This window comes from Apus apus, chromosome 1, assembly GCF_020740795.1.
Source record: "Apus apus isolate bApuApu2 chromosome 1, bApuApu2.pri.cur, whole genome shotgun sequence".
In the NCBI taxonomy this organism is placed as follows: Eukaryota; Metazoa; Chordata; class Aves; order Apodiformes; family Apodidae; genus Apus; species Apus apus.
In genome coordinates this window covers 128055160-128067435 of record NC_067282.1, presented here as the reverse complement: position 1 = coordinate 128067435, position 12276 = coordinate 128055160, and the positions used below count along the sequence as shown (strand labels likewise).

Here is a 12276-nt window from a genome sequence, read left to right as displayed (position 1 = left end):
GTAAGACTTGTGCAGATATGAAGGTCTTTCACATACAAACCTTTTGAAAAAACTGAAAGCATACTCAGCAGTGTCAATGATAAACATTTTTAGCAACAGAGTTACTACATAGCAAATAAGACTAAGCATTAAAATAACAATTTTAGAGTAAAGATTTCTAAATCTGGAAGAAAGTCTCTTATCACATGTTTTCCAGAGGGCAGCTGAACAAGTACTCTAAATTAACAGAAAGGAAATACAACTTAACATCTGAATATATGAGGCAGAAGTGAAAGCTTTCTGGCTTTTGCAAGATTTACTGCTGGGGGGAGGAAGGAGCTTTTTTTGGTTAGTGCTATACCCACCAAGCATACCCCACCCATATTGAGCAGGCAAACTTAAGAACCCTGAAATGTAAAGGTATCTGATTGCCTGAAACCCCTGTGCACAGAATATCTAAACACCCTTAAAACCTATCAATATGGGTGCCTAAAATAACTACTCACACTTGAAGAACTTAGCCAAAACCTTATAGCAGATAGTGCTACAGATGAGAATTGGTTTTAAAGCCCTATGCTGGGAAAACAGATACTACTTTTATAAGTACCTCACAAAATAAAATGCAGGGTTGAGTTGAATCTCAATGTAAGTGTTGTGAAATATCCTTGATAAGAGCAAGACTGCTGGCTAGTGTAACTCTAAAATTCAGTGCACCTATATAATTTTAAAGCAAAACCTACTGTATACTGCAAATGTTGCTGCAGATTTATTCTGTCTGTGACACAGATCAACCAACATGCCTGGATGCTGGTCCTGGCTTTTATGCGTACTTAGATGGCCAGTCCTGATACAAAAAGCAGCATGGTATTTGGCATGGATTTTTGTACTACCATGTTAAAAATGTGTATTTCATAAAGGGCAAGTCAGATTATATCCCACAGAATTTCCTTTATGATCTCCTCAAAATTATTTTTCATTAATTTAAATCTGATCTGTATCAAATCATGTAACTGACTGTAGAGATGGCAAATTACACTTTCACTGCTATAGGTTTTATTTATTTTAGTGTGGTAAACCTCAGTCTTCATTAATGCAGTCTTTGCTAATTCATTACTACAGTGTAGTGCTCAGATTGGTTGCTGTGATGCATGTTTTTTGCTGTTAAGGTGCCTATAGGAATTCACTATTCCAGCACAGGGAATGTGCAGGGAACACAGCTTCTGTGCTCTGCAAGTGCAAGCCACAAATGTTTGCAGATTGCTTGTAATAGCTGTGAGATGCTGCTCAGCATCACTGCTATACATCTCACTTCTCAGAGTAGAACTTGTGCACTTGTCATTCGCAGTAAAGAAATGTGTGACCAAAGCAATGCCTTCACCATGTGCCCCCTGTGTGACAAGTTCTGTGATTACTGGAATCTCAGCTCTGCATGTACTACTGCTCGAGCTAGCCACTTGTTTGACAACCCTGCCACAGTCTTCTTCTCCATCTTTATGGCTCTCTGGGGTGAGTATTGCTTTGCATGTTAACTGTGTCTTTTGATCTTTGGACTCCTGACAGAACTGAAATCTGTGATGCACAGAAGTAGAACGTATAGTAGCCTTATATATTAAAAAGTGCTATTAGATTGAATGTGGTATCTATGGCTTTATGAAGCTGGCAAGCCGCAGAGGACCAGTCAGGGGCTGCCTGTGCTGACACTGGAGAAAGCAGTATTACAAGGCTTTTCCTGTCAGCAGCAAGCTTTGGGAAAAATGGAGAGGAAATGCATAGTCCACAGAAGAAAAATCACAGAATCACAGAATCACAGAATGTTAGGGGTTAGAAGGGACCTCTGAAGATCATTGAGTCCAACCCCACTGCCAAAACTAGGGGGGATCACTCAGAAAGGCATCCAGACAGGTTTTGAAAGTCTCCAGAGAAGGAGACTCCACAACCTCTCTGGGGAGCCTGTTCCAGGGCTCTGTCACCCTCACAGGAAAGAAGTTCTTCCTCATGTTAAGGTGGAACTTCCTGTGCTCGAGTTTGAATCCATTGCCCCTCATCCTATCACAGGGCACAAGTGAAAAGAGGTTGGCCCTGCCTTCCTGAAGCCCAGACCTCATGTATTTATAGACTTAATTAGATCCCCCTCAGTCTTCTCCTCTCTAGACTGAAAAGCCCCAGGTCTCTCAGCCTTTCCTCGTAAGGCAGGTGTTCCAGTCCCTTAATCATTCTTGTAGCCCTCTGTTGGACTCTCACAAGTAGATTCCTGTCCATCTTGAACTGGGGAGCCCAGAACTGGACACAATGCTCCAAGTGAGGTCTCACCAGGGCCGAGTAGAGGGGGAGAAGAACTTCCCTCGATCTGCTGGACACACTCCTCCTAATGCACCCCAAGATACCATTGGCCTTCTTGGCCACAAGGGCACATTGTTGTTCCCATAGATAACTTGTTGTCTACCAGGACTCCAAGGTCCTTCTCCACAGAGCTGCTCTCTAGCAGATCACCTCCTAACCTGTACTGGTGCATTTTGTTGTTCCTTCCCAGGTGCAGGACTCTGCAATTGCTCTTGTTGAACCTCATTAGGTTCCTCTTTGCCCAGCCCTCCAGCCTGTCCAAATCTCCCTGAATGGCTGCACAGCCTTCAGGTAAACCAGCCAATGCTCCCAGCTTCGTGTCATCAGCAAACTTGCTGAAAAGACACTCTGTCCCATCATCAAGGTCCTTGATAAAGATGTTGAACAGGACTGGACCCAGCACTGATCCCTGAGGGACTCCACTAGTTGCAGGTCTCCAGCTGGACTCTGCACCATTGAACACCACTCTTTGGGCTCTGTTGTGTAGCCAGTTCTTAATCCATCTCACTGTCCATTTTCTATCCCACATTTCCTGAGCTTGCTTATGAGGGTGTTATGGGAGTCTGTGTCAAAAGCCTTGCTAAGGTCAAGGTAGACTGCATCCACTGGTCTCCCTGCAACTACTCATTCAGTCACAACATTGTAGAAGGCTATCAGATTAGTCAAGCATTATTTCCCCTTGGTAAATCCATGCTGACTACTTCTGATAACCTTCTTCTCTTCCTTTTTGAAGACTGGAGTTACATTTGCCTTCCTCCAGTCCTCAGGCACCCCTCCTGTTTGCCGTGACCTTTTGAAAATGATGGAGAGTGGTAGGGCAATAACGTCAGCCAGCTCTCTCAGCACTTTTGGGTGCATCTCATCAGGGCCCATTAAGTTGTGCACATTCAATTTACGTAACTGGTCTCTGACCCACTCTCCGTTGACTAGTGGAGAGTCTTCCCTCCTCCAGGCTTCCTCTCCTATATCCAGGGTCTTTCCAGGGTCTGAAGCTCATAAGGGCTGGTCTTAATAAAGACTGAAGCAAAGAAGGAATTCAGCAACTCTACCTTCTCGGCATCCTCTGTTACCAGGACTCCCACCTCATTCAGCAGCAGGCCCACATTTTTCCTAGTGTTCCATTTACTACTGATATACTTGAAGGAGTTCTTTTTGTTCAATTTTACTTCCTTTCCCAGTTTAAGTCCTAAGAGGGCTGTGGCCTTTCTTGTTGCCATACTACGTAGCCTGACAACGTTCCTATAGTTCTCCCAAGTGACAAGACCCTTCTTCCACAAACTGTAAATTTCTTTCTTCCACAAGACTTTCCTCAGAAGCTCCTTGCTTATCCATGCAGGTCCCTTACCAAGTCTACCCAATTTTTTGATCAAAGGAATGCATCTATCTTGGGCTTCAAGGAAGTGATATTTAAAAATTGAGCAGCTTTCTTGGGCTCCCTTTCTTTCCATAGTCTTAGCCCATGGGATTCCAGGAAGTAAATCTTTGAAGAGTACAAACTTAGCCCTACAGAAGTCCAGCATTGTAATCCTACTTATTGCCCTGCTTCTTCCTTGTAAAATACTAAACTCCACCACGGTCGCTGTCGCCAAGGCTATTCCCAACCATAACGTCCCCAGCCAGACCTTCTTTTTTTGTTAATACAAGGTCCAACAGGGCACGTTTCCTTGTTGGTTCTTCCACTACCTGCGTTAGAAAGTTACCATCAATGCACTGCAAGAGCCTGCTGGACTGAACATGCTTTGCTGTGTGGGTTTTCCAACAAGTATCAGGGTGATTGAAGTCGCACATGAGTACTAAGGAGTGTGTTCTAGAGGCTACTTCCAGTTGACTGTAGAAGACATCATCAACATCTTCTTGGGTTGGTGATCTACAGCAGACAGCCACAACAGTTTCACCTCAAATTGCATTTCCCTTAATTCTTACCCACAAGCTTTCAACCTGTCCTGCCTCCCCCCGGATAGAACTCGACACATCGCAGTTGCTCTCATACACAAAGAGCAACACCACCGCCTTGCCTTGCTGCTCTGTCTTTCCAAAAAAATACATAGCCATTCATGACAACATTCCAGTCATGGGAGCTGTCCCACCATGTTTCAGTGATGGTGATTATATCATAGCCATTCAACCTAACACAGTTCTCCAACTCCTCCTGCTTATTCTCCATGCTCCCCATTGATATACAAGCATTTCAGAGAGGGAGTCAAGCAATTAGTTTTCACTTTTGGTACCTGACCATTCCCAGGCACTTCCATGGTTAGCAACCTATTAGCAAGCCCTGTGTTTTTGTGGTCGCATTTATCACCATTTCTCACCTCAGGTGGGAGGGCAGACAGAAGACCATCCTTGGGCTCATCTCTAGTGAGCCTGGTTTTATCCCCATCCCCCTTCGAGCCCAGATTAAAGCCCTTTCAATAAGCCCTGCCAGATCCTGTGTGAGAATCCTTCTGCCCCTTGGAGTCACATGTATTCCATCTGTCATCTGCAGACCTGGTGCCATAAAAACTTCCCTGTGATCGAAGAACCCAAAGTTTTGGCACCAGCCCCTGAACCACACATTGATTAGGTGTGTTTTCCATCCTCTTCCAATGTTTTTCTCTACCACTTGAGGGACTGATAAAAACATTTGATGTGTCCTTTCTCCCTCTGCTGCCTTGTTTAATGGCACTTCTAGTTTTTGCCATGTTTTTCCTCATTTTCTATTGACATGGCAAGTCCTCTTAACACCTTTGTATTTCAGGCAGGATTGGTATGGTGCAGGCAGCTGAAGGGGTTTTATTTAAGCACAGTGTCCACTTCCATGTGGGACAACTTAGTCACATAATTTTATCAAAACTTTATGGGATTCCAAGAACAATGGGACTATTATTGGTTTAGTTATAACATGTTCTAAAGTATTCTATTTAAACAAGCTTTTTTTTCTTTAGTGGCAAATATACCTGGTCTCACTGAAAATGTCAAAACACATAATAAATACTAAAGAATGCATTATAGTATTATCCTTATTGTTTCTGGCTTGACCTCTGCCCTAAAAAGTGTGGGGACTGTATGTATGTATTATTACTGGTGTTATGCCCTCATTCACTCTAGATCTTGTTTGTTGTGAAAGTTAAAGGTGCTATTGCTACTGTAAAATGATTTTTTATGTCCCCATTCATTTATCATGAAATGAAATCTTCATTCTTAATATGAAATGAAACAAATATATGACTGGACTATAGCCATTCCTCAGCAATCAGTGTGTTACAGTTTGCAACCCTATTACAATTTTTACTGCTTGTTTTAGAAATTACTGTTTGGCAGCTTGCTGTTGGGCATAAATAGCATAGCATTTTTAAGGCACTTGCAGACAGAATAGATCATGGAAGTAAGATGTTTTGAGTCCCTTGAAACCCTTCAGCAGTAGTTAGAGAACATGTAAGCCCTATGACTGAGAGAAATGGCAAAATACTATTAAATTATAGACTCTCACAATGACATATTTTCCAGCTTCAGATTTCTGCCAGTTACAGAGCAGACTGAGAGATCAGGTGTCACAGTTTATCTGCTCCTATGAAACATTCAATGCCCTGTCATGTCCAAGTTTTAGTGTAGCTCTTTGGACAGGATGTGTATGAATGACAATTCACGTACTCTTTCATAGGCAAATAGTATCATCTTGACAGAGAATCTGTGCTGTAAACTTGCATCCATGCAAATTATAATTTCTATGCATCCTCATCCAAAATAATTACATTTTAGAATCACTAATGCAATATACAAAGCGAAATGTTGATACATCTTTGCACTGAGATAAATCAGTAGAATCTGTAGAAAGGAACAAAAAGTTCCATATGCATTGCTTTTCAAAAAAGACATGTAAGAATAACAAAATTCTTTCTGATCTGTAGCTCCCCTCCAAAAATGTTTCCCACAGATTGGAAAAGTCTGTTCTTGGGACCATGATAACTGAGCTTGTCAGTGCAAGAAAATACAGCCGTCATATACAAAGAACAGCAAAGTGAAATAAAGTATCCTTTACTAACTTTGCCCAGCTTGCTTATTAAGTATTAGATTACACAAAATTTTGCTGCCTTGCTACTAGGAAACTGTACTGGTTCCATCTACAGCTCATTCTGCTGACTGACAGATCTCATTCACACTCCTGATCTGCTTGCCTCACAATGTCTTGAGTAAATGTTGCTGAATGCCTTTTCGTAGGATAGAGTGTAGTGGTGTGGAAACTGGCATGGCTTGTGACTTAGAACTGCGTGCTTGAAAAAGCAAAGTGTGATAGTCTGAGCTGGCTTCATTTCATGATGTTGCTGGGCACAAGAATTCTAACACCCTGCTCGCCTTCTTCCGTTCTGTAAAAGGTAGATGACTTCCTATAGTTAAATATCTTGAAACTAATCACACTTTTACTAGCTGATCATGATGCCTCATAAAGTATCTTCGTCATTCCAGCAATACTGTTTGTGAGCGGCCACATTCACAAAATATGAATTAATGCATAGTTAATTATGCATACCATCACTGCTGTAGTTGCAGATGTCAGATGTGTTTATTAGAAGTGCAGTTGTATCTAATGGGACTGTTTTTCTGCTAGTGGAAGTCAGTGTAAACTGCTGATTTCAAAACAGCTACTGCATCTAGCCAAATAAGTTCTTAAAGAGCTAAATATGGAGCTGACTTTTTGAATAACAGGAAAAAATGGAATGAGTAATAGCACTCTAGAAAATAACCAATGTTTTTGTATTTAACATATCTAAAACCCTCTTACTTTTCAAAACATGCTAAATACAAATTTTGTATGTGCTCTCCTCTCTAAGGAAGGAGAAGAAATAGCAACTTAATTACTGAAGGTCTGAATTTAATTTCAGTGTACTGCAAGTCTTGTGCTTAAATATTTCTTTCTTGCATTATGGTAGGCTACCTGTGCAGAAAACATTTGCAGCTAACTGTTGTAGTGGAGTCTGTCTTGTAAGAATCAGATTCTTTTAATAGTAGTCTACCTTTTTCCAGGGTCATCTTACAGCTCACACGAAGTGTAGATGCAGTCAAAGGAAGCTGGACCTAATTCTCCACTGTTGTGTGTCTCGTGGAGCTATCAACAAGATGTTTTAAGTGGTTTAAATATTTTTACAATCCCCTTTTCACAAGCTGAAAAGCTGAAGCGAAGCATAAGAAAATGCAAACCAGTGCCCAGAGTGGTTAATAGGTGCAGCTCTTATTGGTCTAGTGGGCTTTTGTAGTTGGCATGTACTGCTTTGGTATTGACAGAATTATCTGAAAGTAAATGTCCACAAATCAAGAATAAGAAGTGCTGTTTCAAATAAATTTCTAAGTTTGTAAATAATAAGCAGCTGGGCAAAGGGCTATCTAGACAAAATGGCCATTATGAAAGGCAAGTCATGAGACCATAAATATGAGACAACATTTGTTCCTTCATATTGGTGAAAAAGAGGAAGCCCGAAGTCTAGACTACTGGCCAATTCTTTATGACAAAATCACTGTGTCTAGGCAGGACAAAAACATTCAATGGTGGCATTTCAAAAAACATTATTTTCTATATATTACAGAAGGTCTTAGTTTATGTACCAGTATCAATTATTTATTTCAGCAGCAGGCTGCACCTTTCTTCACGTTTTTGACTGATTGCAAACACGGAAACAGCAAAATCAGTCTGCCTAATTTGAGTGCTACAGAACAATATTTAGACCAAGATTTTATTTCATTATATGCTTTGTGCTCATGAATTATAGAATGATTCATGGTAAATGAAGACGGATTAAGTTTTTGGGGTGGATATCAGCAGATATGGGTTCAGTTCCAGTTTCTGACAAGAACTTAAAAGCACTTTTGGTCAATCCATCTTGTATCTTACTATAAAAAACCAGTAACTATTGTTTCTATGTTTTGTTTGTATTCTTTCTTTAAAATAGGGCCCGGGGCTGTTTTTTAGTGCTTATTGTAAAGGAGTTAATATAATGGGATTCAAATATCAGTTGGAGCTTATAAGCAATACAAACATTCGCCTCAGTATATTGAATTTATAATTTTAAAATTCTTTTATTTTTTAAAGCTACCATGTTCCTTGAACAATGGAAGCGTTTGCAGATGAGATTGAGCTACTTCTGGGATCTAACTGGACTCGAGGAAGAAGAAGTAAGTCTCCTCTCCCTTTGCTGATTTACCGTATAAATTATTCTGTATCTGAATAATTGATAAGCATTGATATTTAGATTTCTCATGAGTGTTCTCCAGCCTGATGCAGTTCCTAGGTGTGTTCTTCTAAATGACTGTAGCTGACTAAAGAGAGTGCAGATGCTGACGTAGCTTTAGAACAGGGTCATATTCAGTAATTCAGAATTGCAGCAATAAGATTCTCTTTTATTGTTAGTGGTGAGCTGAGTACCTGGGTGGAACAATTCAGTGTGTCTTCCTCTCTTAATTGTCTTAATAAATTGTGGTCAGGTTCTTTGAAGATGACTTGTAGGACTACCTTGGTTTGATGGGAGGATTTGAATCCATTTCTTCATGTTCCAGCACAGTTCCTTAAACAACAGACCATGTTACAAGCCTCCAGCAATTTTGTACTAATTACAGTATAAACTGAGAGGCTGGAGAACAAATTCTTGGCTCTGCAGCATACTTTATGAACCCACCAGATTTTACTGAATTTGAAGTTCACCACTTGCAGCACAAAATCCAAAGGTTTAGCTCAACATTTGCAAAATGCTGTGAAAGAATTTATAGATTTGTGAGATCCTGTGATTAAGAGCTCTGAGGTGATAAAAGTTGGCGGACAGGAACTAGGAGATCAGCAAGAATCCTTTGTTTATGACAAGTGAGGGAGTGCCAGACACATTGCAGTACAAGTTGAAGAATTAGGAATGTAGAATCATAAAAATAAGGCTGGAATGGACCTTGAGGGCCATCCCTTGTGCATGGTGGGATCCTGTCTACTTAAATCATCTTGAAAAGATATTTGTCTATTTTGTTCTTAAATAAATCCATCATTGGAGCATTTACTTCCTCCCTGGTAATCTGTTCTAATACTTATCTATCCATACTGCTAATAAGCTGTTCTTTCTTTCAAAGCTGAAGAAATTACCTCTGTTCTCTTTCCAGCAATATTCAACATGATGTCATATCTCCCTCTGTTACCATTTTCTTAAAGATGAAGTAACTTCTGCTCTTTCAGTGCTTATTCATAAATAATCTTCTAGATGTCTGCTTTTTCTTCTTCCTTTCTGGACATTTTCTAGTTGATCCATCTCTTTCTTGAAGAAAAATGCTCTTTTGACCTGACCTTTTAAGTAAAAAGCCATACACTGTATCATCTTCTGTCAGCTCTTGGTACTTCAGCAAAAATGCAAAAGTTAGATCAGGTTTTGTTCACCTTTTATGCGTTAGATTCATAAAGATGCAAATTTGTCTGTAAGACAGATACTGGCACTATGTTTCAGTGGTGGAATATAAAGTGCTGAAAATTATGTTGCAGAATGGAAACTGTGTCTGATCATGTTAGACCAGGAGGAACTAGCAGCAGAAGGTACAAGATCATTTAAAAGAGCAAGAAGGAAATGGACAGAGGGTTTTAAGTTTTAAGTGAGATGGGATTATTTATTATTATAAATTTCTTCAGAAAAGGAAGACACAGGACCAAACCGGAGTAAAACAACCACAGAAGCTGAAGAGCTGAGAAGTACATACTGAGAATCATATTGAACTAAATGCCTTCAGTGTCTTTTTTTGTGAACTCTTGACTATAAAATTTTCAGTAAGATTACTTTTTTTAACACACTGAGCCAAATATTTTTCTTCAAAAGAGTCACATGACAGATGAATTTAGTCTATTTATTTGTAAATGTCTTGGCAAAGGCAGTCTGAGAAAGCCAACTCACTAAGGCTTGCAGGCATATTTGCAGCTGGCAGCTGTACAGACTTAGAGGATTTGTGCTTGTATATCTGAAATTTGTAAAAATAATAGGTAGCATTGGGTACTGGACTGTAAAATATTGATTATGTTGAAAAGCAATTGAGCAACTGATAACTCAATGGGAGAGGGAAGGAAAAGAACCAAAGACAGATCAGAACCATGAAAACAGACAAAGCCTTGGAAATACTATGAATAAGTACTCAACATTTCATATCATGGATTTGTGTTTGTGTAACCCAGTCAAAAAGGTTGTGCATTTGTTTATTTTCAGTTTGTATATTAAAGGATATAGCCATTAATAAAGCAGGAGTAGAGGAGGGAGAATGCATTACCTCTTCTACTTGTGAAGGAGCTGGTGAAGAAATACTCTAATGATGAGGGACTCTAATGATGCAGGGAGTAGAAACTATTGGCCTCCCATGAATCTTCAGAAATTGTTTTTTTAGGACCCAGACTGTTCCTGCGTTAGGTTTTCCAGGAGGAAGAGATTTTATCTCATGTTATCAACAATGCTGTGTAAACTGAAATAGAAATGTCATCTTAGAATTTGGAGCAGAACTTAGAAGAATAAATGGACAGAAAGTCCACACTAAGTGAAATGCCATTGAGTGGAGGTCTTGTTCTTGTTCAAGTAGTCATGCTGCCATACTGTTTCAGTAAAACAGGGAGTAACTTAAGTGTCTATGCTTGTTAGAAATGTGTCTGGTATCTTAGAATTTTAAGTTAAAATCCTATGCTCTGTAAAAGTTTTTTGCAAATTTTTGAAAACTCTTAATTCCCTATGTCTTTTTCCTCTTTTTGCTTTTTGATAACTTAAAAATCAATTAATTATTGAACCCTTAAGAAAAGCTTTAAGATACCCTGTGGATTACTGCTGAGTTAAGATAAAGTGATAAGGAAGGTGGCTTGAATAAAACAGAATAAAATAGCAAAGACTTTGTGACATTATGTTTACAGATCTATCCCATTCTCTCCTTACTCAGTCATGATTTACCTTTATCTTCTCTACTACCTTTTCATTTTTTTTGTGTGTGATCTGAGTAATTTGATGTTTTCAGCTTGTCTTCCACCTTGCAAATTACATGACTACTTTCCTGAAGTTCTAACGGTATCCTTAAAAAGTGTGTTCTGGTTTGAGGGGGCACAAGCCAATTTCATGGTATGAATACGAGACCTGGAGAGAGGGTGTTTAGGACCCTGATGGATCTGAGGGGCAGAGTGGAGAGGAGTCAGTATTCCCTCCCACTTCAGCCTGGCAGCCCAGGTTTAGATTTGCTTATGCTGCTATGAATCACAGAATCCTAGGAGTTGGAAGGGACCTCTGAAGATCATCCAGTCCAACCCCCCTGCCAGAGCAGAGTCACCCAGAGCACATCACACAGGAACATGTCCAGGTGGGTTTAAATGTCTCCAGCAAAGGAGACTCCACAACCTCTCTGGGCAGCCTGTTCCAGGGCTCTGTCACTCTCACAGGAAAGAAGTTTTTTCTGATATTTACATGGAACCACCTATGCTCCAGTTTGCACCCATTGTGCCTTGTCCTATCACTGGACGTCACTGAAAAAAAGCCTGGCTCCATCTTCTTGACACTCACCCTTAACATATTTGTAAACATTGATGAGGTCTCCCCTCAGTCTCCTCTTCTCCAAGCTAAAGAGACCCAGCTCCCTCAGCCTTTCCTCATCAGGGAGATGTTCCACTCCCTTCATCATCTTTGTGGCTCTGCACTGGACTCTTTCAAGCAGTTCCCTGTTCTCCTTGAACTGAGGGACCAAAACTGGACACAATATTCCAGATATGGCCTCAACAAGGCAGAATAGAGGGGGAGGAGAACCTCCCTTGACCTACTAACCACACCCTTTCTAATGCACCCCAGGATGCCATTGGCCTTCTTAGCCACAAGGGCACATTGCTGGCTCATGGTCATCCTCCTGTACACCAGGACCCCCAGGTCCCTTTCTCCTACCCTGCTCTCCAGCAGGTCAGCCCCCAGCCGGTACTGGTACTTGGGGTTGTTCTTCCCCAGATGCAAGACT

The 12276-nt window shown here is 40.5% G+C and overlaps 1 protein-coding gene across 2 annotated transcripts in view; it reads left to right on the top strand.

Annotated features, from left to right (window-relative positions):
* Positions 1-12276, top strand: part of ANO2 (anoctamin 2) — a 171077-nt gene that overhangs the window by 70363 nt on the left and 88438 nt on the right. For both annotated transcript variants that reach the window (XM_051625894.1, XM_051625885.1), the window contains exons 10-11: positions 1325-1485; positions 8381-8463. In XM_051625894.1, the coding sequence (XP_051481854.1) occupies positions 1325-1485; positions 8381-8463 (244 nt within the window). The remainder of the gene's footprint in view (positions 1-1324; positions 1486-8380; positions 8464-12276) is intronic.